The sequence below is a fragment of the Diplotaxodon limnothrissa genome, linkage group LG11 (genome assembly GCF_057381915.1).
Source record: "Diplotaxodon limnothrissa isolate DT_005_m linkage group LG11, D_limnothrissa_male_GT1.1, whole genome shotgun sequence".
Lineage (NCBI taxonomy): Eukaryota > Metazoa > Chordata > Actinopteri > Cichliformes > Cichlidae > Diplotaxodon > Diplotaxodon limnothrissa.
This window is the reverse complement of record NC_140606.1, coordinates 34,784,193-34,809,597: the sequence shown is the minus strand read 5'-3', so window position 1 is coordinate 34,809,597 and position 25,405 is coordinate 34,784,193. Positions and strand designations below refer to the sequence as shown.

General features: G+C 41.6%; 1 protein-coding gene across 2 annotated transcripts in view; it reads right to left on the bottom strand.

Annotated features, from left to right (window-relative positions):
* Nucleotides 1–845: 845 nt before the first annotated feature.
* The window catches only part of thsd7ab (thrombospondin, type I, domain containing 7Ab), a 230,880-nt gene continuing 206,320 nt past the window's right edge, over nt 846–25,405 (bottom strand). For both annotated transcript variants that reach the window (XM_085366672.1, XM_085366673.1), the window contains 6 exons: nt 25,017–25,190; nt 21,373–21,471; nt 19,638–19,720; nt 9,548–9,761; nt 6,253–6,340; nt 846–1,422 (listed from right to left, as the gene is read on the bottom strand). In XM_085366672.1, coding sequence (XP_085222798.1) covers nt 1,332–1,422; nt 6,253–6,340; nt 9,548–9,761; nt 19,638–19,720; nt 21,373–21,471; nt 25,017–25,190 — 749 coding nt within the window. In that variant the 3' untranslated portion in view covers nt 846–1,331. The remainder of the gene's footprint in view (nt 1,423–6,252; nt 6,341–9,547; nt 9,762–19,637; nt 19,721–21,372; nt 21,472–25,016; nt 25,191–25,405) is intronic.

The window sequence follows — 25,405 nt, the reverse complement described above, 5'->3', positions numbered from 1 at the left end:
TTGCCCCATTCAAGTATTAAACTGTATTAGAGGACTGTTAGTATTCAGTTATCGTCAGTAAGGCAGAAACGACATTTGCATGACATGAATGATTAAAATTTTGCAGTGTCCATTTTTTTATTACTTACTGCAAAATTTGAGTGTTTGCACATGATCTGTTGTATGTAAAGAGTTAAAAAAAGTATTTAAAAAAGAACTTGTAAAGCAGGCGATCAGTTAATACCTGCTGATATCGTAGTTGCATCTGGGCAGAAATAAAGTGATGACACCAGACGAAATCTACAAACCACAAAAGCGACTTTACTACAACCAAAAAGTCCGATGTTTGTGAGAAATAAAATCTATACATATATTTACTTGAGATTCACACCTGTTTTATCGAACGTGACACGTCTAAACGTCCCTTCCTGTCGCTGTTGCTTCCCTTGTAATGTTCTCGTGTTGACTGAAGCTGTTCCTCTGCTTTATGTTTTTGTTTTTTTGTCTGTGGAAGAGGCAGTGTTTTATGGCAATAGAAAGTAGAAGTCACATGTGCATATCATGCTGCACTAATATAGTGCAATGTAGTGCCTGAAACAAAGCAAGGGTGGAGGCAAGCAGGCAGGCAGGCAGTAGTTTCCATGAACAACTGATTGCAGGCTACTCCTCCATCAGCATCATACAGATCGGTTTATCCCACAAACACAGGCCTGTGTGCCTCTGAATCAAGCCGAAAAAAAAGAGAGGGAGAAGTAATGCCTCCCTTTTGTTCAAGACCGTAAAAGAGATTTGAGTCAAAACCCAGTTGAGGATTGAGAAAAAGGAATACAAACCTTTTTATGGAGATTTTCCTCTCCCTCCTCCTCTTCCCTGCGGTGACTTTTGGCAACGTGCGAAGCGTCAGAGCATCCTAAGCCCCCAGCTACTCAGCATTTTTAGGGACAAGCAGAAAAAGCGCGGGGGAAGAGCTGGAGCCTGCGCTACCATGTTCAAAGACAGCAGGAGGGCTGGTTCTGTCTTCTGCGCCCAGCATTTCCAGTGTCTCAAACAAGTCTTTCAATATAGAAATACTGGTGTGTAGGGGGCAAAAAAAAAGGCATTTCCTTGAACACGCTGGAGGTCATAAAAGCTCTGCAAAAAGAAAATAGTCGAGAAAACAAAAGAGGAGTGAATGAAGCTCTACTTGAAATGGTTAAACCCCACCAGTGTCTCTGCTAAGAGGATTTCCCGTCATTTCTGCGCTCCGTGACGTGTCCATTCACGCTGCAAACATCCATGTCGCTCACTGTAATGGCGTGATGAAGTGGGTCTCTGTGACAGGTGAAGTGCTGGGTGAAGCAGCTCGTGGAGGACTACATGTCCGTGTCCCCGTCGTAGGCGAGAGTCAGAGGTTTTAGTCGGTTATTCTGCTGTCTCTGTCTCTGAGGTCTCTTTGGCTTTTTGCTGTATGGAAAGATGAAAACGGGGTCAGAGTGGCACTTGAAAGATTCTCCAAACACAACTCTGCTTTCACTCTAATCATGAAGTGTTTGGGTAAATGCGATGGCAATTATGAGACACACAATGCAGGTGAGGCGATGTCACAAACAGGGGAGGGAAAGTGTTTTGAAAAATGCAAAAGATGTCCATATGAATTGTGTTTTGCTTCCTAATTTTGATTTGTAGTTTCAGGGTTTTTTTGATAATCTAAAAAATACCTGTTCCCAGTTTTAAGCTGATAGTGAACCTTCTCAAGTATCTCTAGTCCACAAATAAATTATCAATACTTAATGTAACGATAGCCTTGATCTCTTTTGTTCTGAATCCCATGAAAATGACAAAACCAACGAGACTTCCTAAAAACCATTAAATTATTATTTAAGTCTTAATAAAAACATTAGCAATTGTTCAAAAGTAGTTCTTCACTTCTGTTTTTGACCTTAAAAAAGGATGCAGATATTACATCACATCATAAACTGTGTGTGTGCTTTTTTTTTTTTTTTTTTTTAGACAATCATGGTGACATCTGGCATAAGTAATGACAAAAGTTCTGCAACACAATCAATAAAGAAAAAAAAGACCCATACCTGATTAAATGTGGCTAATTTACCCATATAGACAATTTCCTTGGGAACGGCCATGCCTTGTTTTGATGACTCCCTGGATGTCCCACTCTGACCATTAAACTGGGCACTCAAATCACATTTTACTACAAGCCTCATTCACCCAATGGAGTAGCCTGATCTTTTTGGTAGAACAGCTCATCTGGCAGATGAGCCGTTCAACCTGCTGAGCTACCTCTGCTAGTGTTGTGATTTCCTTAATTTTTGGAGAAAGAGCACTGAGTGGCCGGGAGCCAAATCATAAGATTAAAGCAGTTGGTGAATGTTTGTGGCTAAAATACTCAGTATGCTGGCCCAGGATAGCAAGTATCACGGCTCAGGTGGTTTGCTTGAATGCTTTCATGCTTTTTTTTGGGGGGTAATAATGTGACACTCTGGGTCATGTCTGGATACCAGGATCAGATTACTACTGATGATCCTTGAAATGAAATTTAGGTCAGTTTGAAAAAAGCTAGTGAAAAATCGCAGAAGAGCAATTTAAGTTGTCAAAACAGGACTGGCCGATGATGATTTAAAAATGGTCCAGAGTTTAAATCAGGTATGGTTTTATTTATATAATATGGTTCTACTCACTCAGTATTTGATTGCACCTTATTTTAGGCTTCTGTATTTCAACCATGTCATCATTGGTTCTGAAATTTCATGGGATTCAAAATCTGACAGCTACAAAAAACCTCCTAACAAAATAAAAAAACTACAAATCAGGTTACCTTAAAAACTAAAAAGCTGTAGAGCCCAGACTACAGTCACTGTACTGGTTAACAGGTTTTAAACAAACAGTTTTTTTTTGTTTGTTTGTTTTTGTGAGAAATGAGACTCATACATCTCAGTTTAAAAGGATGAAGAGCTATTAGTGAGTTAATATGCAGAGAGACGATCACATGCCCGACCTCTTCTACCAGAGAGGAAAAAATCTTCTAGATGAAGCAAAGACACAAAGCTTTTCTCTGAGCTCTCAGTGCTGCTTAAACATCAGGGTGTGTCAAAGTAATGAGGTGTGTAATATTAGACATTTTCAGAAGCATCTGATATCCCATAGAGAACGGCTTTTGAAATCATTAAAGCCAATATTTAGTTCTGCTGTGTATTCTATCATTTAACTTCTATTGTTAAGATTTTTTTTTTATCTAGTTTTAACTAGAAAAAAAAAGTCTAATTAATATTTCCTCCCACAGCCAGAGTACGAGAAATGTACCGAAATGCTTTTTGAAGCACTGGATTTGGTGAGCACAATCAGAGGAACACTCTAGGGAATTTCCTGTGAATAGTTTTTCTGATGAAGAGCTGATAAAATCGCTGCAGAGTAAACGACAGCAAACGTTCAAGCAAGCAGCAAAAACGTGTTCATCAAACACCTCATCTGTAGTGATGCGTGATCACACTACAGCTGTAGCTGTGTTTGTTCTTAATAACAAAGAATCTTTTTCAGTTAAACGATTATTTAAAATAAAAGAAGAAATTAAATAAGGTTAAAAAAATGGTCATTAAAATTTCCTGATGTTAAAAGTGACACAGAGCGTGTTTTAGGCCAAATCGAAGCAGAGTATATAAGCCAAAGAAAAGCACCAAAGGTTGATATTAAATTTATTTAACAAAATACTGATTGCTATTTGAACTTCTTATCTTCTTATCCTACTTTATAGATTATGGTCTTTTAAAGTAAAGGAACACAGAGGAACAAAGAGTGTTTATCTTGTAACAATATTGATTGGGAAGGAAATAAAGGGCATGTGTTGCTATGGTTCCATCTTTGTCCACAAGAGGGCAGCGTGACATCGTTTTATTAAAGCACTTCAGCCTCGTGGAGATCTAAACCTGATTTAAACCTTGCCTGGAGTTAATACTTAAATGTCTCTTTAATGTCATCTCAGTCTGCTCATATTCTGCTTGGAGTTTAAACAAGACGATTATTCCCACACATTAGTATTAACCCTCGTTTAAAAAAAATTAAATGAGAGAAAAATAATTTTACACGAGCTCTGAGAAGTATGATGAAAGTATATGATGGTGAAGAACATGTCCACTGTAGCAATGTTATTTTTAATGTCATTTTTTAAACATTTGAAGTGTAACTTTTTTCTTTTTACCTTTTTTCCGCTCTGCTAACAAGTATTCACACATAAAAAGGTTTTTTTTTTTTTTTTAATACATCACAGTTTTGTGATTAACACAATCTCTCTAAGTTGAGTTTATGATATTCATGGATAACTTTGTTTGATAACCTAAAACAAATAAGCTGTAAAATAACTGCATTTATTCAGCAGTGCAGAGACTCTAGCATTTCTAATTTCCTGTATTTCTGTGAGGAATCAAATATTTTTACTAGTTGAACTGTTCAGTTTTTCATACAAACATGTAACAAGCTTATGAAACAGTTATTGATTTAAACCTAACTGTGTATTAAGAAAATTATCATTATTTTTGTCCATGTCTTTATTTGAAGTTGGGTTTTGTTTTTTTTTACTTTTTGAGCCCTTATTTTGGTTTTTTAAAATATGAGCTATAATGCATGGGTATATAATGTAACTTTATTGTCTGGGTCAGATTTAAAAGGAGTTCAGAAAAGCACAATACAGCCATATGGACATCCCAGTCTCATAAAAATAGCATTAATGCAGATGTTATTATTTATTTAAGCTGAGTAAAATGTTTTTCATGACTACTTTCAGTTTAGTTTTGTAACAATGGTGATTGTAACAATCGTGGCTTACGTTGCGTGAATGTAGCCGCTGTACCTTTCTTCTTTATTGAAATCCTGATGGGAACAGTTGAGCTGAGTGTTTTTAATGTTGCCATCTTGGTGTTTTAAAACTTTATTTTTGACTTTCCAAAATAAGCATCGTATTGTATTCACTAAGACTTGAATCTGGAGCCTTAGAACAAAAAACGAGTGTTTTCCAAGGTCATATAAGAACAGAGCGAAAGGTTTTTCTCCCAGAAAGTTTCAGTTTGTCTCTTTGTACAATCAGAGGAGTCGCCTCCTGCTAGCTGTTAAAAAAGAACGCAGGCTTAAGGCACTTACACCATCACTTCACTCTTTTGACCTACAAGCTACGTCCGTCTACACCAAGTCTGTGGGTGGTAGCTGTACTTTTGAACTTTGGCCAGAGCTGACCTTTTCTCTGCAGTTTTTCAGTGTAAGCTGACCGCCTCCTGGCTCTTACTTTTTGTTGAGTGTACAGACACAGAAGTGGTTTCAAGTTCTTATTCAACCTCTTTACTCTCGAGCTGTCTTCTGGGATTCATGTTTAATATCTCCTCGCTATTTGTGATTAGCTGGACCTGATAAGTATAAACGTCATCATTTAACAGGAAGTCATCATGTTGTTACAGATGTTACATTCTTTGTTACTAAAAAAGTGATGTCATATAGCGATAGTAAGCTTACTTTACAGCATACAACAGGGTAACCTGTCTTTAAACACCAATGTTTCGTGGACTCTTTCTTGTCCTAAACAAATGGTTGACATCACGGGGGCTCTGTCATATATCTTTTAGAGAAACACTATGGTTTGCAATCAGCTGTAATTATAAATTGGCTTTGTGATGTGTGTAGATTTACTTGGAGTGCGTGATTATAATTAAAATAAGGCAGTGGGTAGAGAAAAGGTCAGGGTGACTTAACATCAGTGTGTCTAAGAGCGCTAAAAGATCTCTACGAGAACTGAGAGAAACATATTCTGGGTGGTTTGCCCTCACCTGGACCAGCACCTTCACTGAGCCAGTCAGGCAGGACATGTGACAACTTGACAAAGGTCACAGGGAAAGCTCAGGGACTTGCAGGTACTTATACTGAAGGGTGTGTCGGGGTGGGGGTGAACCCTCCACATCCTCTTTAGCTGCTGCTGCTTTGAGCTAGGTCTTGGCAATCAGGGCAGGTGTAAGTCATCTCGTGTGCATTTTGGCCCATCCACACTGCCGTCCCATTGGCATCAGACTCTTGGGCCTTAAGTGAGCGATGCACCTTAGCACAGTAGCTGCTGCTCTCACATGGGAAGGGCATGAAGCAAGCAAAATAAGTAAAGACAAAAAAAATCCAAAACCAAAAACAGGAATGATGTGAGGGAGGGGACGCTTGAACTCAGAGTGGGTGGGGGGTAAAAAATGTTAATAGTTTCATGAATGAGGATGAGGAGGATGATTATAGGGGAGATTAAACTCATCAACTCACCAAGCTAGGTATATCATAGACACTATGAAAATGAGGAGCACAAAGGCTCCAGCTGCTACACCATACACCCACATCTTCAGCTTCCCATCTGTGGAGGAGGAAGCTCGTCAGTTTGTCTGTTTACACTTTGACATGGAACCAGAAGCCATTAAAAGGACTCTGTGAAGATTTCTGCAGTACTTTATAACAGTTAGGGACACACTGATCCAACTTTTTCCAGTTCCAATATGATAGAGAGACACTGGCTCAGAGTATCTGCCAAAACTGTATTGATCCTGTGACAAATTAATAAGCTATATTCCTCACTCTAAGGAAGAGACTTGGACTCATTCTTTTATGCGTAAGGAAATTTAATTAAATTTAATAGCCTAAATAAAATAATAATATATTTTTATTCATCATGCACTAGTCTCCCTTCAGCTCACTGTGAGAGTCATTACTGTATATTGCTGTGATTTACAGCTGCACCAGCTTCTGCTTTCCAGCTCTGATGTGAGTGCATCACCTCTCATACAAACATGAGCATCCTGAGTGGAGTAAAGTTGACAACTACTACTTCTTTTTGCTGTTTCCTTTAGAGGTCTCCACAGCGGATCATCTGTCTCCATCTCACCCTCTCCTTCGCATCCTTTTCTGTCACAGCAGCCCTGCGTCTCCTCTCACACTACATCCATGAATCTTCTCTATGTTCTTCCTTTTCTCCTCCTGCCTGGCAGCTCTATCTTCAAAATCTTTTGTCCAGTATATCAACTATCCCTCCTCTGCACATGTCCAAACCTTCTCAGCCTTTCCTCCTTAACAAGTGAAATAATAATAATCTGCTTTACCACACTGTGTTAGATTATTTTATTAATAATAAAAGGCTGCCAATGAGAAGGTAATACAGAAAGCACTGTCGATGTTGGAGCTTTTCAGTCGTGTCAAATCACTCAACCACAGTTTGAGGTGAAATATGTCTAAACTGGTGATGCTTTGCTGTTACTGTTGTAGCTCTCCTGTTAACAGCTGCTGATGTGTGGTGTAGTAATCGCAGACAAACATAGAATTATTGAACAGACTGACCCACTGTCAACAATACCTGATCCTGCTTTGTGAATTAGGATTGGACTGATATAACATCCGATTCAAGTATTGGATCAGTGCATCCCTCTAATATCAATAAATAAATAAATCACATAGCTTGTGGTTTACAGTGTAATATCCTGAGAGTCAGGTACTTATCTGGGGGCATAGTGGAAGAAAACAAGGCAAAAAATACCGGGAATGAGAAACCAGCGGAGCATGTTGTTATCCATAAATGGTGCTCTGTGTATTTTCTCAGGGTGCAGCAGCTTTTGTCAGATGGGCAGCGAGGAGCCAGAGCCTGACGGTTAAATGGGCCAGGGGCTGACTTCACACAAGTGATCTGTGATCATTGCTTACAGACTGCAAAGTGTACTAGTGTCCATTTCCCAAACTACTGTCACTCGCAGTCATGTAAACATGTTGTCTCTTATTTTTTTTATAATTAGTAGAATGTGTCAGAAATAATGGAGTGATAATTTATTAACTCTGCAGGGGGTAGAAATAGACTCAAATAGACTGAAATATTAAATGAAATCTGAATTTTTCCTTTATAGAGACCATGTCTCAAACAGAGCTGGAGCCAAAATAAATCTCGGCACTGTAAGAAAATATTTTTAGCCAATTTAGTCATTTAATTTAGAATAATAGATATTTTGTCAGATTACGTTTTGTTAAAACTTAAAGAACCCCAGTCGTTTTCTTTCCAAGCTCCTTAGACGAGCACAACTCTGACGTCAGACCAGAAAACCGAAGCTGGCACATACAGGACAAATCAGTGACGCAGTGGGGCATTATAACTGTCAAACACGCACCCATCATCTTTTTTTCTTTTTCCAGCTTACAGTCGTGTTTATGCAATTAGTACCCTGTAAGTACTCTGTGTGTACTCAGTAAGTATGCGGCACTTGCAAAAAATATTGAAGTGTCGATTTCTCAAACATGCCCAATTGCTTTTCTCTTGTTCCCAAAGTTGACCTGATCACAGTGCAAATCACAAGCTATATAATCTAGTTGCATCTTTATTTATATCTTACTGTAGTGAAGTATAACAGCAAGCATTGTATTGCAAAACAAGCAAGCATATGGAAGATAAACAATGCAAAGGTTACTGTAAGTGATGGTTTGTGGATGTGGAAGTGTTTGCTCCTGAGACACTTTAACTCAATCTGTTCTGTGCTCTCGCATCCTAAATGGTTCTCGCATGCATCATCAGTCACAACGCTCCGTGCAGACGCCGCTCTCAAACGTTAATGTAGCGGAAGTCAAGAGCAGGTAGGAAAGCTTCATCAGTGCATCCAAAAGGACTCGTGTGATATTACATGTTGGTTTTATTTCATACAGAGCTGCAAGTACAAGCTAACATTAATTCAGCACTGTCAACACTAAATCCGCCCAAACACACTGAAAGTAAAGCACGTCCTGCTGTTGTCATGTGAAAACCTCTCAGCTTTATGTCTTAACTTCACTTCAAGGATTATGTGGAGCTCTGTAGGTTGGAAAAAGTCAGACGCTGGACTCGGAAATCTTTTCCCTTCAGCCACACTAACAGAAACTTGAAATGGAGGAGTTTTTATTATTCTCTGCACATTCTTTACTTTACAGATACATGTTTACCATCACTGTAAGCAAAGGCTTGCTTTGGAAAGGATGCAATAGTTGTGCCTACATTCATTTTTCTATAGAAAGAAAAGCTTGTAAAGCAGCACTTTAAGTAGTTCCCCAACACATGGCATTTTAAAGATTAAATGGGGGTGCTGTTATGGTTTTTCTTATTTTCTGTCATATCACTGCATGTCAAAGATGGGGGGAGTTTTTATTTTTAAAACCAGCTCTGGCTGTTAGCACAGCAGCCTCATACATCTGCTGTTTGTGAGAAGCCGTCAATCAGAGGAAAACTGGCTGAAAGTGCAGGTGGCCTAAAAACAGGAACCAAAAAGGTTGTTTTAAGATGGCGGATGAACTGAGGGGCTAGACAGAGGCCATGTATAAGATAAATACGGATCATTTTGACCTGTGAAACATACAAAATTACTCTAGTAGAGTCCAAGAAATACAGTATAGAGGTGCAAATGAGCATTGGAGAGGTCTTTTAAAGGTTTTCACTTGACAGCAGCAAAACAATTGTATTCTCCTTGCATTTGTGATGTTTGTTAACACTGACGATAACCTGTAGTTTGGTAAACAGTGCTATGAATCTGCATAAGGTGTGATGAGTGTGTGATGGTCTGACCTGGTCCATAGGGCTGCAGGTACCAAGTTCGCCCGTTGCGTCCGGGCTGGATGGTGGTGGGCAGTGTGGGGTTAATGGCACGACTGGTCTTCACATCCCCTTTCTTGTCCCCTGCTGTGGGGATCTCCAGGATGGGGATGGGGGCACACTGGTCCAGCTGCCCAGTGGATGACAGCACTTCTGTGAAGCCTTCCTCGCACATGCAAATACCAGCCTGCAGGGGGCAGCGCAGATTCATATATGATTTAAGCTGGAGCGACAGTACAGTGCTTGGAGGGATGTTAAACAAGCTAATCTCAAAGTGAATTAATTCATGAGGAGTGTTCAGAAGAGTCCTGGCTGGTATGGCAGCATGGCCGACCTGTTACTGTTCGAAGACAGGTTTAACTGCTGCACTGAGGCCACCACGTGTTGACATTTCTCATTCATTTACAGTCAATCAAGATAAAAGCACAAGCTTCCAGACAAATCGAACCATTTCAGAGCTGTTTGTGACCTGCTGTAGCCTCATTCCCATATACCGTATTTTCTGCTAATGCCTGTTTCCAGTTCAGCAGGAACAATAATAGTCTGTGCTGCAGATGGAGGGCCATTTAAGCATTGCTTTGCACCCAAAGTCACCTGCTGTATGTTCACCGAAACAGTTACAGTCACAAGTATGACCCCAGGTTGGGCATTAACCCCTTAAATCAAAGTGTGTCATATTTGATGCATTACTTTTTGAGAACTTCTACATCATCAGTGCTAATCCCCCTCCCCTGAAAAACCTCAATAAATTGCACAATTCATTTTTAAGCAATAATTTATAAAAAGCCAGATGTAGCAAATATGACAACAATTAAGAATCTCATATGCAAATTAATATTTAATTCAAAATGTCAGAAGGTTCAATAAAACCTATTTTAATGCCTTGCTCAAAGGTATTTTAAATGTGGTAAATAGCGAGGGCTCCTAACTGATTTCTCCAGCTGTCACCAACTTATTAACAAGATTTAAACTTGTACTGTGGATGTGGATGATTCGCCAACTAGACAATTAAATGTTGCTGCCCTCACTTGTCAGCAACAGAAATACTACTCTGTTAATCTACTGTAATTATTCGTGTTTTTTATTAATGCACACAAAGTAGAGAAAGAGAATACCTGCAGAGCTCTATGGTATTATAATGTCAAAAATGAGCATTTGTATATGAGCTGTGCTGACTAAACTGGCAATGCATAGATGCATTGTGCATAGACGTGCGGAAGGAAAGAAGGCTGCTGTCGTCACTGCTAATGTTAGGTTACGTTGCCAGGTGTAGCTAACGTCATGCATGTGCAGTGTTATGCACAGTGGCATTTGAAATAAGCTGTGATTAATTCCTCTTAATGTGATTTGTGTACAGACAAAGTTTAACTGCCATTAGATTTTGCTTAAACTGGACTGTTTTCTGATATTTATGGTGCCAAACTGGGTAACGCTTGACTATGTTTGACCCTCAAAGTCCAGTTTATTTGACTGGTGTAACTAATAATGGATTGCATTTATATAGCGCTTTTCTAGGCACCCAAAGCACTTTACAATTCCGTTATTCATTCACTCTCGCATTCACACACTGGTGGAGGGAAGCTACAGTTGTAGCCACAGCTGCCCTGGTGCAGACTGACAGAAGCGAGGCTGCCATGTCGTGCCATCGGCCCCTCTGGCCAACAGGCGGTAGGGTAAAGTGTCTTGCCCAAGGACACAACGACCAGGACAGAGAGAGCTGGGGATCGAACCGGCAACCTGTAACCGAGCTTCAACCCCCTGGACCACGGTCGCCCCCGTAACTGGTGCGTACGGTACTTTAGCCTAGCCGATTTGAAGAGGTGGGCCAGGTCACAGTGAGGTCAGACACTTGCACACCTAGTGCGGTCAGCCAAGTGTGGAAGTCCGATGATTTCTCAACAACTGCTGGCTCTGTGAAATTCGCCTTAAGTAATAATGTATGTGAGAGGACAGTTTCTCACCAATTCCAGAGCAGCTCCAGTGTGGCCACATAAAAATCAAAGTTTGAGATGCTTAGACAGACTGAAGTGTACTCAGGACTCGGATCGTTAAGCGCAGTGTGAGCGCAGGCCAGCAGGAAAGTGGGGACGGGGTGCAATGCAACCAAGCCTAGTGTGAACACAGTCTTTCACTTGGCTAGTCAGATATTTTGTCGAGGTGTAATTTCATCGTCGTCTTGGACGCTGCAGTTTGTGACACCACTGAACTGCCTTCTCCACACACAGAGGTGTTTTTGGTATTTAGTATGCCCTCACTCATATTAACAGGGTTACAAAAATATATGAAACACCCATCAGTGTTATGTAATCCAATCCCACAGCACAACAAACCTTCAGAGTGACCATAAACACCTGTCTGCAAAACTGAACATTACTACCACGATGAAGAGAGGATTTACTGTACGACTGTTGTCTTACACTGCATTAGGTTTTAGCTGAGTGTACCTAATAAACTGTGTGAGTGCAGTTTTTTCATCCTCGTCTGGGGATTGAATGGGTGACCTCAGAAGTCCTGACCCTGCTTCTCATCCGATCGTTTTGACCCGATTATTCAGCGGTTACGTAAGGCGGCTGGCTGTACGAGCTACTACAGCTGGTAACCTGCCTTCATTGCTAGGTCAAGAGTTGTTCTGTCCTTATTGTGCGTCCCTTTGCCCAACTTGACAGACAGCTAACGGTTTCAATGAACATTGGAGGCGGAAGTAAGTTTAAGGCTTTTTACTTCGTCAGTAGTTCAATGATTGACATCCTTTTCTTCCCGTAAAACTAAAAACAAACACAAAGTAAATGTCACAAGATGTCTTTTCCTCTTTACACACACTTCTAGGATATGAACTATACTGTTATATAGTATGTGTAATCAACAGCGACTCAGTATTGATCACAATACAACTTAGAGAGTTTAGCTTCCTCAAAGATAAACATAGCACATGAAATAACTGGTTCCTAAACAAATCTATGTAATAGAAATGCACCAAATAAACTTGTAAACATGTTGTACATTAATACTCACAAGCAATAACTCTCCAAGGCAGAAACGTTTTAAAGAGCAACAACATATCCTGCAGGCTAACAAGTGACCAGCTTCCTGTTTCCTCTACCCACAGGAACACAGAAAAACCCCACCAAAATAAAAGCAGGTGAGAATTCCCATTACGACCAGCAGAGGGTGCTGAAGAGAAAGAATCTATGCATGCCATAACACTCCCCGTCTGGTATTGTAAAATACCATTATGAACCAACTGAAACATCATAAACTGCAAGATTTTACAGATTATATCTGAATACAATGTTTACCATCATGACACACATACTTCTCAGTCCTTTGGGGACATCAATAACACTGTCTCTGACACAGGTCTCAGGTAAGTATTAATAGTTCCATTTCTTGAGACCCTCATTTCAATCTTCCTGACCCTGCCATCCTTATCCGGGAAGATCTGGTTGACAAGTCCCATTGGCCATTCATTGCGCCTCGCTTGTGCATCTTTGATGAGCACCAAATCTCCCACCTTGAGGTTTGCATGGTTACGTTGCCACTTGTTCCGGCTTTGCAGTGTCCCTAAGTACTCCCGTCTCCATCTGGTCCAAAATGTGTTTGCAAGGTGTTGAACTTGCCTCCACTGCTGTCGATGGAGATCCTTCTCAATAAAACTTCCCGGAGGGGGAAGAGGAGTGCACACCTTCTGAGTGAGAAGCATGGAAGGTGTCAACAGGAAGGGTGTGTCAGGATCTGTTGTGATAGGAGACAAAGGTCTAGCATTAATGATGGCTGTTACCTCTGCCATTAGAGTAGAAAGCACCTCATGTGTCAAGTGAGAGTGCGGGGTTTGGAGAAGCATTGCATCCAGGATACGTCGGGACAATCCTATCATACGTTCCCAGCTTCCTCCCATATGAGAAGAGTGAGGTATATTAAAGATCCAGGTGCATCCCTCTTCTCCCAGGTATGTTTTAATGCTTGACACGTCGGGATCTGTCAGTGTGAAACCTAGCTCCCGGCAAGCACCAACGAAATTAGTCCCACAATCGGATCGAATCTGCTTAACAGGCCCTCTCAAACTGAAGAATCGACGCAGGGAATTGATGAAACTTGATGCGTCCATCGACTCAATCAGTTCAATGTGCACAGCACGTGTGCTAAGACACGTAAAAAGAACAGCCCACCTTCTGCTATTTGCCTGGCCTCCTCTTGTGCGCCTTGTGACCACAGACCAAGGGCCAAATACATCCAAACCCACGAAGGTGAAAGGAGGTTCGGTGCTGATACGATCAGAAGGCAGATCTGCCATTCTTTGCTCAGTTGCTTTCTTCCTAAGTCTGTTGCAGGTGATACAGTTGTGGATAATCTGTTTGATTAGCCTCCTTGCTCCTGTAATCCAATATCCAGCAGTACGGACTGCACCTTCTGTGAACACCCGTCCCTGATGCATTACTCGCTGGTGATGGTGTTCTACCATCAACTTGGCAACATGGCTACCACCTGGAATAATGAGAGGATGTTTCTCCTTGTAGTCGATGTTGGCGTGTTTGAGCCTTCCACCTATCCTCAAGAGTCCTTGATCATCACAGTAGGGACTGAGTTTTTGTAAAGAGCTGTGTTTTGGTATGTCTTTACCATTAGCAATACAGGCAAGTTCCTCCTCAAACATTTCCTTCTGCACACTTTTGATGACGACAATCTCAGCCTTTGTCAGTTCCTCTGCTGTGCGAGACTGTTTGCAATGATGCCATGAACTGCAAGAGGGACCTTCATCTTTGCTCTTGAAGACCTTTGCAATATGAATGAGCAAACTAAGGGCCTTGAGGAGTTTCTTCAAAGAGGAAAAACGTCTGAACCTTTGCGATCCAAGCAGAGACCCATCATTATTCGTGTGAGTGACAAAGCTGCGTATTTCATCATCCAACTCGGGGTCCACAAGGTCATAGGTTTCAGCTTCTCTTGTAACACTAGCTTGTAACAAGAAGGCAGGTCCTTTAAGCCAGGCACTGTCACCAAGCATGGCGGCAGGCACCGAGCGTGTGCCTATGTCAGCAGGGTTAGAGCTCGTAGGGACATAGTGCCATTGTTTTGGTTCTGAAATCCTCCTGATTCGCTGCACCCTGTTGCCAACATATACATAGAACCTCTTCGTCTGGTTGCTTATATAGCCTAAAACCACACGACTGTCTGTGTAGAATTCAACTGCCTCAAGATTTAGGTCCAGTTCACTTGTGATGACTTCAGCAAGCTCTGCAGCTAAAACAGCAGCTCCCAATTCCAGTCTTGGAATTGTATGAGCAGATTGTGGGGCCAATTTTGCTTTCCCTAGAACGAAGCCCACCTGATGGTTCTGATTTTCGCCAGTGGTCTTTAGGAAAGCAACTGCTGCAATGGCTTTAGTGGAGGCATCTGAAAAGATGTGTAACTCTTTTCTGATTGCTGTTGACATCATAGCAGAAGCGTAGGTCCTTGGAATATGTACATTCTTGAGATCGACAAGAGATTCTTTCCATGTATCCCACTCGGCCTCCCTTTCTCTAGGCAGTGGAGTGTCCCAGTCTAGGGCCTCACTTGAAAGTTCTCTCAGCAGCATCTTTCCCTGGATTGTAACCGGTGAAGCAAATCCTAAGGGATCAAAAAGACCATTGATTGTAGCTAAGACACCTCTCTTTGTAAAGGGCTTCACTGTCTCTGCTACTCGAAAGGTAAAGGCGTCTTTCTTTAGGTCCCATATCAGACCAAGGCTTCGCTGTGTAGGTGTCACATCAGTCTCCAGATTTAGCTCTTTAAGCCCCTTTGCACGGTCATCTGGAGAAAATGCATCAAGAACCTCAGAGCTGTTTGATGCTATTTTATGCAGGCGAAGGTTAGATGTGGCAAGCATTTCCTGTGCTCTCTTCATTAGATCAATAGATTCACTGGCTGTGGGCCTTGACATAAGCGCATCATCAACGTAGAACTCCCTCTCAATGAAGCGTCGTGCATCTGATCCGAATTCCTCTTCACCATGAGCTGCTGCACATCGAAGGCCGTATATAGCTACGGATGGTGAGGGGCTGTTGCCAAACACGTGAACCTTCATTTGATACTCACAGATGTCATTGGCAGGATTGTTGTCTTCATGCCAGAGGAAGCGCAAATAGTTTCGATGGTCCTCTCTTACAATGAAACTGTGAAACATCTGTTCAATGTCAGCAGTTACTGCAACAGTTTCACGTCTGAACCTCATCAATACTCCCAATAAGCTATTATTGAGGTCAGGTCCAGAGAGGAGAACATCATTGAGAGAGACGCCATGGCACTTTGCACTTGAGTCAAACACAACCCTGATCTGATCCGGCTTCTGAGGATGGTACACCCCAAACGTAGGTAAGTACCAGCACTCCTTGTCCACCTCAAGTGGAGTAGCCAGTTCAGCATGGTCACGATCAAATATGTTCTGCATGAAAGCAAAGAAATGCTTCTTCATTTCAGGCCTTTTTTCAAGGGTGCGCTGAAGAGAGGATAAGCGTTTGACGGCCTGGTCGCGATTGTTGGGCAGCCACTGGCGAGGTCCCTTAAATGGAAGTGGCGCCACCCAGCTGTTGCTGTCATCTATGAACATCTCTCTCTTCATGACCTCTAGGAACAGTTTGTCTTCAATAGAAAGGCCGATTTTGTTATCGTCCTCGGATGTATCAAAGATGGTGCTTCCAAGAGTGCATGCCTTAACTATAGGTGTTTTGGTGGTAGGGAAGGCTTTACGCTCAGACTTGGACCCATAATTCTCTTTGATATGAACCATATTTGGACATGGTCTGAAATAGGATGGGCGATTGTTCTCAAGCACATTAGTGTGATAGGCATCCACAGCTGCAGGCTTATGAGCATCACCTAAACAGACGTCACCAATGATGACCCATCCCAGGTCCAGTTTCTGTGCATATGGGGCATTGTGAGGACCGTTTCTATGCTGCCTCGCTTTGTGGACACTAAGTAGGTCACGTCCAAGTAAAAGGAGGATCTCTGCTTTGTGATCGAGTGGTGGGATGAGATGGGCTATTGGCCTTAGATGAGCATGTTCTGCTGCCACCTCAGGGGTAGGTATCTCAGCTCTGTTACTCGGAATGTTATTACATTCAATTATTGTCGGCAGCGTGACTGATGTGGCTCCGTCTAGTGACTCCACTACAAAGCCTGTAGCTCTTCTACCCATCATTTCTGTTGTTCCCGCACATGTACGAAGTGTGAATGGAGACTCTGACCCCTCTATGCCATAAACATCAAAAAACTCTGACCTGGCAAGTGACCGATTACTCTGATCATCGAGCACGACATAAGCCTTTGTCACTCGCTCTGGCTGCGCTTTTGGGAAAACCTTTACCAAGCAGATCTTAGAACAGGATCTTCCTCTCTGAGCTTCTCCACATACTTCGGTACAAGTCGATGTTATAGCAGGCTGAGTTGTCTCTTCTGTGCCCTCCCCGCCATGACCAAAGAGAGTTGCAGGAGGTGGTCCTGGATGAAGGGCAGAGATATGATTCCTGCTTTCACATTCTGTACACTTGATTGTTGTGTTACAGTTCTTGGCCATGTGACTAGTGGAAGAACAGCATCTAAAACAGATACCATTGTCCTTGAGGAAGGTCTTACGCTCCTCAATGGGTTTATTGCGAAACCCTCTGCAGCGCTTGAGGGGATGTGGCTTTTTATGAATAGGGCACTGCCTTTCCACATCACAGGTTTGCTCTCTCACGCTGTCTTGGCCAGCTTTCCCCTGTGATATTTCCGTCTTGTGAGCAGAGACCAAACCCTTATAGGTCTTCCTCACTGTAGTATCTGATCTAAAGTGGTCTGTTGTAGATGCTAAGAGCCTGAAGCCTGGATCATTGCGGGCTTGTGCCTCTCTGCAGACAAAGTCACAGAGAAAGGAAAATGGCGGAAAAATGACACTATGGTCAACTTTATACCTAAAACCCTGAGAGAGCCACTTTTCCTGGATATTGTGTGGTAACTTGTCCACAATTGGAGCGACACCACATGCAGTGTCAAGATAGCTTAGCCCTGGGAGATAACCCTCTGATTTTGCTGCCTCAACCTCCTGCAGCAGGTCACTAAGCTCTCTCAGCTTAACAGGATCTTTGCTACTGACCTTTGGGAAGTTTGTAAGCCTGTCGAACAGTGTTTTTTCAATTATCTCTGGAGAGCCAAAACATTCCTCCAAGCGCTCCCAGGCTTTGTCCAGTCCAACTTCAGGACGACAGACATGCACCGTCTTTATTCTTTTCACATGCCGTGCTGAGTCGTGCCCTAGCCACTTAATAAGGAGGTCCAACTCTTCACTGGGGCTGAGTTTTAGTCCACTGATTGCATTCAGAAAGGAGGATTTCCACGCCCAGTAATTTTCAGGGCAGTCATCAAACTTTGTGAGACCAGCATTAATAAGATCCCTCCGTGCCAAGTACCTTGCTATATCACCCACCTGAGCACTGCCATCTGGTAGGAGTTGAGGTGTGACTCGATCAGGCGACCTTTCCCTTGTGCTCTCTGGTGGGTGCGGTGTTGAGTGGGGATAAATACCAGACTTTGGTTCCTGAGATAGCCCTGATGTTGGAATGGCTTTGTTTCTCATTTTGAACAAGTGAGATTCAACATATGGAGTACCAAAGCTTTGCCTGGGTTGAATCGTGGGCTTCAGCTCATGAACAGTTGACTCTCTATGCTCTTCCTCTGGTTTAGCACTCTCGGTTGGCTGTAGATGCTGCTCCACATACTGCCGTGTCCTTTCAGCAGTCTCTTCAAAGGCTGGTTTCCTTTCAGTTTTGACAGACTCCTCTGCTGCAACCTCAAGGATGCTGGCTTCAGCCATAGCTGCTGCTACCTCCTTTTCATACTGTAAAGTGTTCAATTTGGCTTCTATGCGAGCCTTTTCAATCATCATTTCTGACTCTATTTTGGCATAATCAGCTCGTGCGCGAGCTGCCTCCAGTTTAGCACGAGCTGCAGCAGCGGCTCGACTGGCTGATGATCCACTCGATGCTATAGAGGCCACTGACCTGGTCTCTAGAGCCGACAGCTGCGTTATTTCTTTTGTGACTTGTGTGTCCTCCATCCCACAATGCTGCTGTGTGGCAAGCGTAAGCAGTAGTAGAGATGAGACGTGCTGGCAGACGAAGTTGCTGTCTTTGATTATCTCTGCCTGCTGAGAAGCTGCTTTTTTACTGTTCTGTCCTTATTGTGCGTCCCTTTGCCCAACTTGACAGACAGCTAACGGTTTCAATGAACATTGGAGGCGGAAGTAAGTTTAAGGCTTTTTACTTCGTCAGTAGTTCAATGATTGACATCCTTTTCTTCCCGTAAAACTAAAAACAAACACAAAGTAAATGTCACAAGATGTCTTTTCCTCTTTACACACACTTCTAGGATATGAACTATACTGTTATATAGTATGTGTAATCAACAGCGACTCAGTATTGATCACAATACAACTTAGAGAGTTTAGCTTCCTCAAAGATAAACATAGCACATGAAATAACTGGTTCCTAAACAAATCTATGTAATAGAAATGCACCAAATAAACTTGTAAACATGTTGTACATTAATACTCACAAGCAATAACTCTCCAAGGCAGAAACGTTTTAAAGAGCAACAACATATCCTGCAGGCTAACAAGTGACCAGCTTCCTGTTTCCTCTACCCACAGGAACACAGAAAAACCCCACCAAAATAAAAGCAGGTGAGAATTCCCATTACGACCAGCAGAGGGTGCTGAAGAGAAAGAACCTATGCATGCCATAACAAGAGTTGTTTCTAAAAGCTATTCAAGCCTGGAAAATAGATCACTCTGTGGTTTGCCAGCTGCCGTGTCTGTGAGACAAAAACTTATTTACATGATTTTGATGAAGTGCAGTTGAATGACACTGTGGAGCAATGGGTTTTACATCTTCCTGCTGCTATCATTTTATTCCCTGCTGCATTCAAATTCAATTCAGTGTGTCAGTGTTTGCACAGACATTCATCCAGGAAAGCTGTGCTTTAGGGTTTAGGAAAATTGCTCTTTTATTTTTGAGTTTATTGTGATATGAGGACAAAATCCACTCACCTCGCTGCAGAAAGACTTTGGCATGAGGCAGGGCGGGTCACAGGAGCTGTTGTCCTCTGGAGGGTTCATTGGAGGACAACCTCCTGTGAAAGAGACAACAGCATCAGATTGAGTACATTTTAATACGATCACACGAGCACAATCGGTTCGTCTCCACGTTTAAAACGTAACACTTGGGGTTATTTCACAGCATGTACTTTCATCTGCAATAATAACTCAGTAAATCCAATGTTTCCAGGTTTATTTTAAAAACAATTTTATGTGTTGATGTGTTAAACGGAGATGAAAAGCTGTACCGGCTTGCCATCGCCCACCACCTTAGATCAATATAGAAATAAGCGCCTAGTTTTTTTTTTTTCTTCAGTTATATTTCTGACATTTTGTGTAAATTTTACCTCCTACATAAAATTGCCACCAATGGTTTAGGCTTACAGTTGAGCTTAAGAGCGGCTGCAACCTCCAGTTTCTCACTTTAAAGAAAAATTCAGCTGCTCTATTTATTATGCACACTACTGTAGGACAGTGTTTTCTGATCTCTTCTAGCTCGAGACCCCTTTAAAGACGACTAAAGCGTACTTGCAAGTCCTTGACAACAGTTTGATTTCTTAAGCTCAAACATAATGTAATTTTAATGTTTTTTTTTTTTCATTTTATTTATAGATGTGAAGTTGAAACAATTCTAATCAGTTGTGTCATTTAATAAGAACACATCCAGGAAGTTATAATCAAAAAATGTAAATATAACAACATGGGCATTGAGAAGTTGCAGTTAGTTTTTTTTATTTTATTTTATTTTTTAGGTTTTTTGGGATAAAAAAAACACTTGATAATAAAATCATCAGAACAAATAATTATAAATGTGATCATTAGTTGCAGAGACTCCAAAAACTAAAGTCAAATGGTTAAAAAAATTGACAAAAAAAAAAAGAAGCAATTGAACCTTCAGCAACTCTGCTGCAGACCTCCAGACTCAAAGTAGAGCAATTATGCTTTTCCCCCCCATCCATCCATATTTTTATTTTATACTAGAACATTTTTTTTACAAGACTGTCTGTATAATGGTCATAATAATGCTTATTTCTCCCATACTGCTTCAAAGAGCTTCAAAGCCATCTACTTGTCACTGCTACGCTGATGATACACAGATGTGCTTCTCTGTTGAGACTAACAACCTCAGCAGCCTCGTCTACCTCAGTGAACGATTTAATGCTCGTACTTAATAAAAAAATACTAATATTTACTAATGTTTCAAAATTCCTCCACCTCAGTCCTAGCATAACTGAGCTTGTTGAATGAGGTCAATCATGTGATCGGTCTGCTCATCAGAAATGTCAAATCTTCTGCTAAAACAAAACAAACCTTTGTATTATTTTGGCCATTTGAATTTTGCATTCGCTCTTTTTTTTTCTTTGATCTTAAGCAAAAATCAAACCTTTAATGTTCTCATTTAATCCAAAGGTGAGCACACTTTTGAGGTTGCAACTCCTAAACAGTCCTCCAAAGCCCACCAGCTCAGCTAATCTGTGCGGTTTGTTATTTTCTTTTTACTTTTTAAGTTATTTCTAAAACAAGCTGTTTTCGCTCCTCTCCCTCAGTCAGCTTTCTTCTGATTGTCTGCCCTCTTTAAAAAATGGGGTTCAAACAGCGGGTGGGGGTCATTGCTGCTGTGCTCACAGACAGCAGAAGCAACTGTGTGAAACAAATGTTTGGAGCAGCTTTTTTTGGAGTTCCTTACCAGTGACATTGAGTCCATCTGAGCGCTGACACCAGATCAAAGGCCGAGTGGAATTTGGGCCAATGCTGCTGAACCATTTGTACTCGAAACATTCACCTCCTGAAAGCAAAACACAAAAACAGTCAACAACTGTGAAGGCTGTACTGAGTCAGGCAGTGGTGACCATTAATCATATGAGAGACACCAGATTAATAAAGCAGCTGCTAAGTTGTGGTTGTATAATAGGCTGCTGACACATAATATGACCGTGTCGTCTCAAAAGGGTCCAGTTCAATGTTTTAATCTTCAGTAAGAGCTTTTGCTTAATGACTTTTTATCAGTGCTATTATGACTTTATCAATATCTCCATCAGTGCAGTAAATGACTGTATTTCCCTGCGGAGTCCTGTGTAACCAATCATCAGTCCAGCCAATTCAGCCAGAGTAAATGAACAATTTAACCTTGAACAAAAGACAGAGCTATTCTCCACAGACGTGGGTACAGTATCGCTGCTCCCGTCAGTGGTACGCCTCTATCTGCCGCCGTACGGGATGAATCCTCTGCGGCTGAGAGGACTTCACCTTTTATGTACTTTACTCTTCTCATTTCTCTCTTTCTTCCTTGCTCCGCTAGAGCTGAAGTCGTTTTTCAAACGTGTTAAGTTATCATTGAATCACTCACTTCGGCTGGCACTTCCCACCATCTTTTATGAGCAGACTGGAGTTGTACTACCACAGAAACATTTCTCAGGAGAAGCGCAGAAGTTTTTTTTCTCCTTTTTTTCTGGAGGCAGAAATAATGTCAGTAGTAGTCCCAGATATGAGAATATCTGTAAGAACTGAGAAAGGCGATGGATGATTTTCAGCCATATTAACTGAAAAGAAGAGTAATTATATTCAAGCTTTTTAAACTGACTGCATTTTCAATCACTTTCATATCAAACTGTGCCAATTGCACACATTCACTCTACAGTGGCTGCTAAGCCGCTAAGCGAGGTGCTGTCTGTACCTGGCAAAATCACGGCACCATGGTCACTAATAAGAGGGGAAGTTAATGTCATTCAGGTTTGCTGGGGCGTGCTTTCGGCTGCTCCCTTAATTCCCAGCAGGTCACTAAAGCAGATAGATCCACATATTTGATTTGGCACAGATTTACACCCTCCCACTTATTCAGGGTTGGGGACATCACTTGGAGTACCTTCTTGTGACATCCTGAAACTGGGTTTGTAGTCTCCTCCCACTCTTGAATCAGGCTCTTTGGTGTGCAGTGCAAATGTCTTAACCACAAAACCATCTTTCAAGCTTGCTGGTTGTGGGCCGTATAAAATCTAGTAACACTTTTAAACCACCATTCATTTTTAATAAATGGATTTTCGTGTTCATAAAACCTTTTTTTTTTTTTTTACTTCTAATAATGAAATGATAGGCTCCTGCACACCTCTGCTACCCTGAATTGGACAAGCAGAACAAAAAAAAATGGATGAATATTTTACACTAATTATTGCTAATGGTAGAATTTGTTACTTTTTTTTATCTTTAGTGATATAATTATAGCTTTGCAAATAACACATTTTATAATGAGATAACATTTAGGTGTGCAGGATTAACTTTGGCACATGTGAGGATATTTGAACCCAAATGTTCCCTTAATGGACCTGAGCAGTTTTTGATGTACAAACTGAACCAATCAGCTGGTGGTGATAGAGCACTATAGCACTGAAATAAAGTCTAACGTGTCTTAAACCCATTATGTACTCTATTTACTTACTGAGATTTTAAACTTGTCCAAAGTTAAATTTGTAATGAGGACTTTGTGGGATTTAACAAACATAAAAAATGTTTATGTTTGAATGCTTAAGCAGAAAAATGTTGCAAATATGGATGTTTCTGCAAATAAGCTGCAATGGCCACAAAATCCCTTATATATGTGTTCAATCAGGCAGCACAAAACAAATCTATATCACCACAGTGTGCACAGTGAGCACCCAACATTATTGTTGCCTATTTATCCATCCATAACCACTTATCCAGCTAGGATCACAGTGAGCCTGAGTCCATCCCTGCGACTTTGGAAGAAGGTTGCACTCTGGACAGGTCGCTGGTCCAGCGTGGATACGGATACTTTCTATCTCTGGTACACTAAGAATACCAGAGATATAAAGCCAGGCATTGGCATTGCAGCCAATTTAGAATCACCTATTAAACTAACATGCCCAAAATGAACAAACGATCTCTTTATTGCAAAATTTTACCAGCTTAATGAGATGATGAATTCTTGAGCTACAGCCAAAAGTGAATTTTGCGAGATGAGAATGACCTTTGATGAGTGATCAATAAATCTACTGAAGAAAATCCTTCTAATAGTTTTGAACATAATGAACGTGTCGATGAGTCTCACATGTTTCTGGTTTCCTGGAGAATAAATGTAACTCCAACTCTGATTTTTACCTTGTTATAAATTCAGATTCAAGTTGCAAATTTCAAATTTAAATGCCTACAAATGGAGGGACTAGTGTTTCATTAAGGTTTTGCTTTTACGTCTCTGGAGCTGCTGAAAAGCAGTGAGCAGCTTTGTTGTTTTTGTTCTTCAAATTATTGTGATTATTGCATTGAAGTAAAAGTGCTGGCCATTCTGTCAATCTGCGTATACTGGAGACACAAAGCACAGTAAGAATCACTATACTGTAAAACAGAACGACTTTAACAGCAGAACAACAGTGTTGTTTTTGTTTTTCTCAAGCCTGGAGCCTCACATCAAACCTTCCCGTCCCTCCATCCCCAGCCTCTCTTTCTCCATCACCGCATTCTCCTTCCCTGCCTCCACTCTCTCATCCTCCTCCGCCTCCACTAGTCTTGGCTGGGCCACTCCTCCCCCCATGCCTTGAGTGAAGCTGTGAAACCAGGTCATGCTAGCGAAGACTGCTGTGGGCTGTGTACAGTAACAAGGGAGGTAAGGGGGAATTACAGTACACTGTGTGTTGAGTTTTGTCGTAGTGATTCACAATGCTGCATCTAATGGGTGATTAATGCAGCAGAGGGAATTGCAGAGATCATTACTGTAAACGAGCATCTGGGTTTCAAACGTTTGAAAATCTGACTCGAGAAATCCCATCTGGGAGAGCACCAATTGACCCGGCATAACGGGAAAGACAAACAGTAGCAGTTAGTATCTTTTTCTTCTCGATTGTGTATCGGGCATGATAGGGAAGCAGCCCACTGGTTAGCACTGATGCCTCCCAGGGAGGAAAATCTATGCGACTCCTGTGTCAGATCTGTCTTTCCCACAATGTCAGCATGTTGTTGTTCAGTAGGTTTCTTTCCTCTGACAGTCCAAATGCAGAGAGATAGAGGCCTAAACAGCCTGCGGGTATGACTCTGAAAGTAAGTGTCTTTTTGCGTTAACCCTCTGATGCACTGACGTGCTCTCCACTGCCTTCAACCTTTCACACCCCGAGACTGACTTCAGTTTACCCTCGCCGTAAATATTACGAATATGCGGATAAATAGAAGGAATAAATGCATCAAAGTTTGGAGCTGCTGGGCTGCAGCAAGCTAATTTGTATTCATAGAAAGTTCACTGTTCAAATAGACTTTGCTTCTGTTAATTTGTCAAACTTTCTGGCCAGGAGAGGTTGAAGCCGTCATGTTTTTCAAAGTGTTCTCCACCTGTGCAGGGCTGAGACTCCCACTCCTGGTCAGGACAGAGCAGCAGGTTTTCAGGCTCCTGGGCGAGCACGGCTCGTGAGCGGACCTGAACCGAGGCAAAGTCGACGCCGGCCTCTTTGGCGCAGATGTTGACGCACGAGCTCCAGTCTGACCACTCCATCAGGTAGCATTCACCTGCAGCAAAGAACAGACAACACGTGTCGCTTTCCTGTGACTGCTTCACTTTAAAAGGAATTCACCTTAGACTCCATTTAATTAACAGATTATTAAAACAAGCAATGATTCATCAAAAATAAAAATAATTCCCACTTCCCTTAAAAAACAATGAACTTGTACTGCTTATGTTTTTATTCTCTGATGTACATTTCTGGCACATTTTAGAGTTAGAA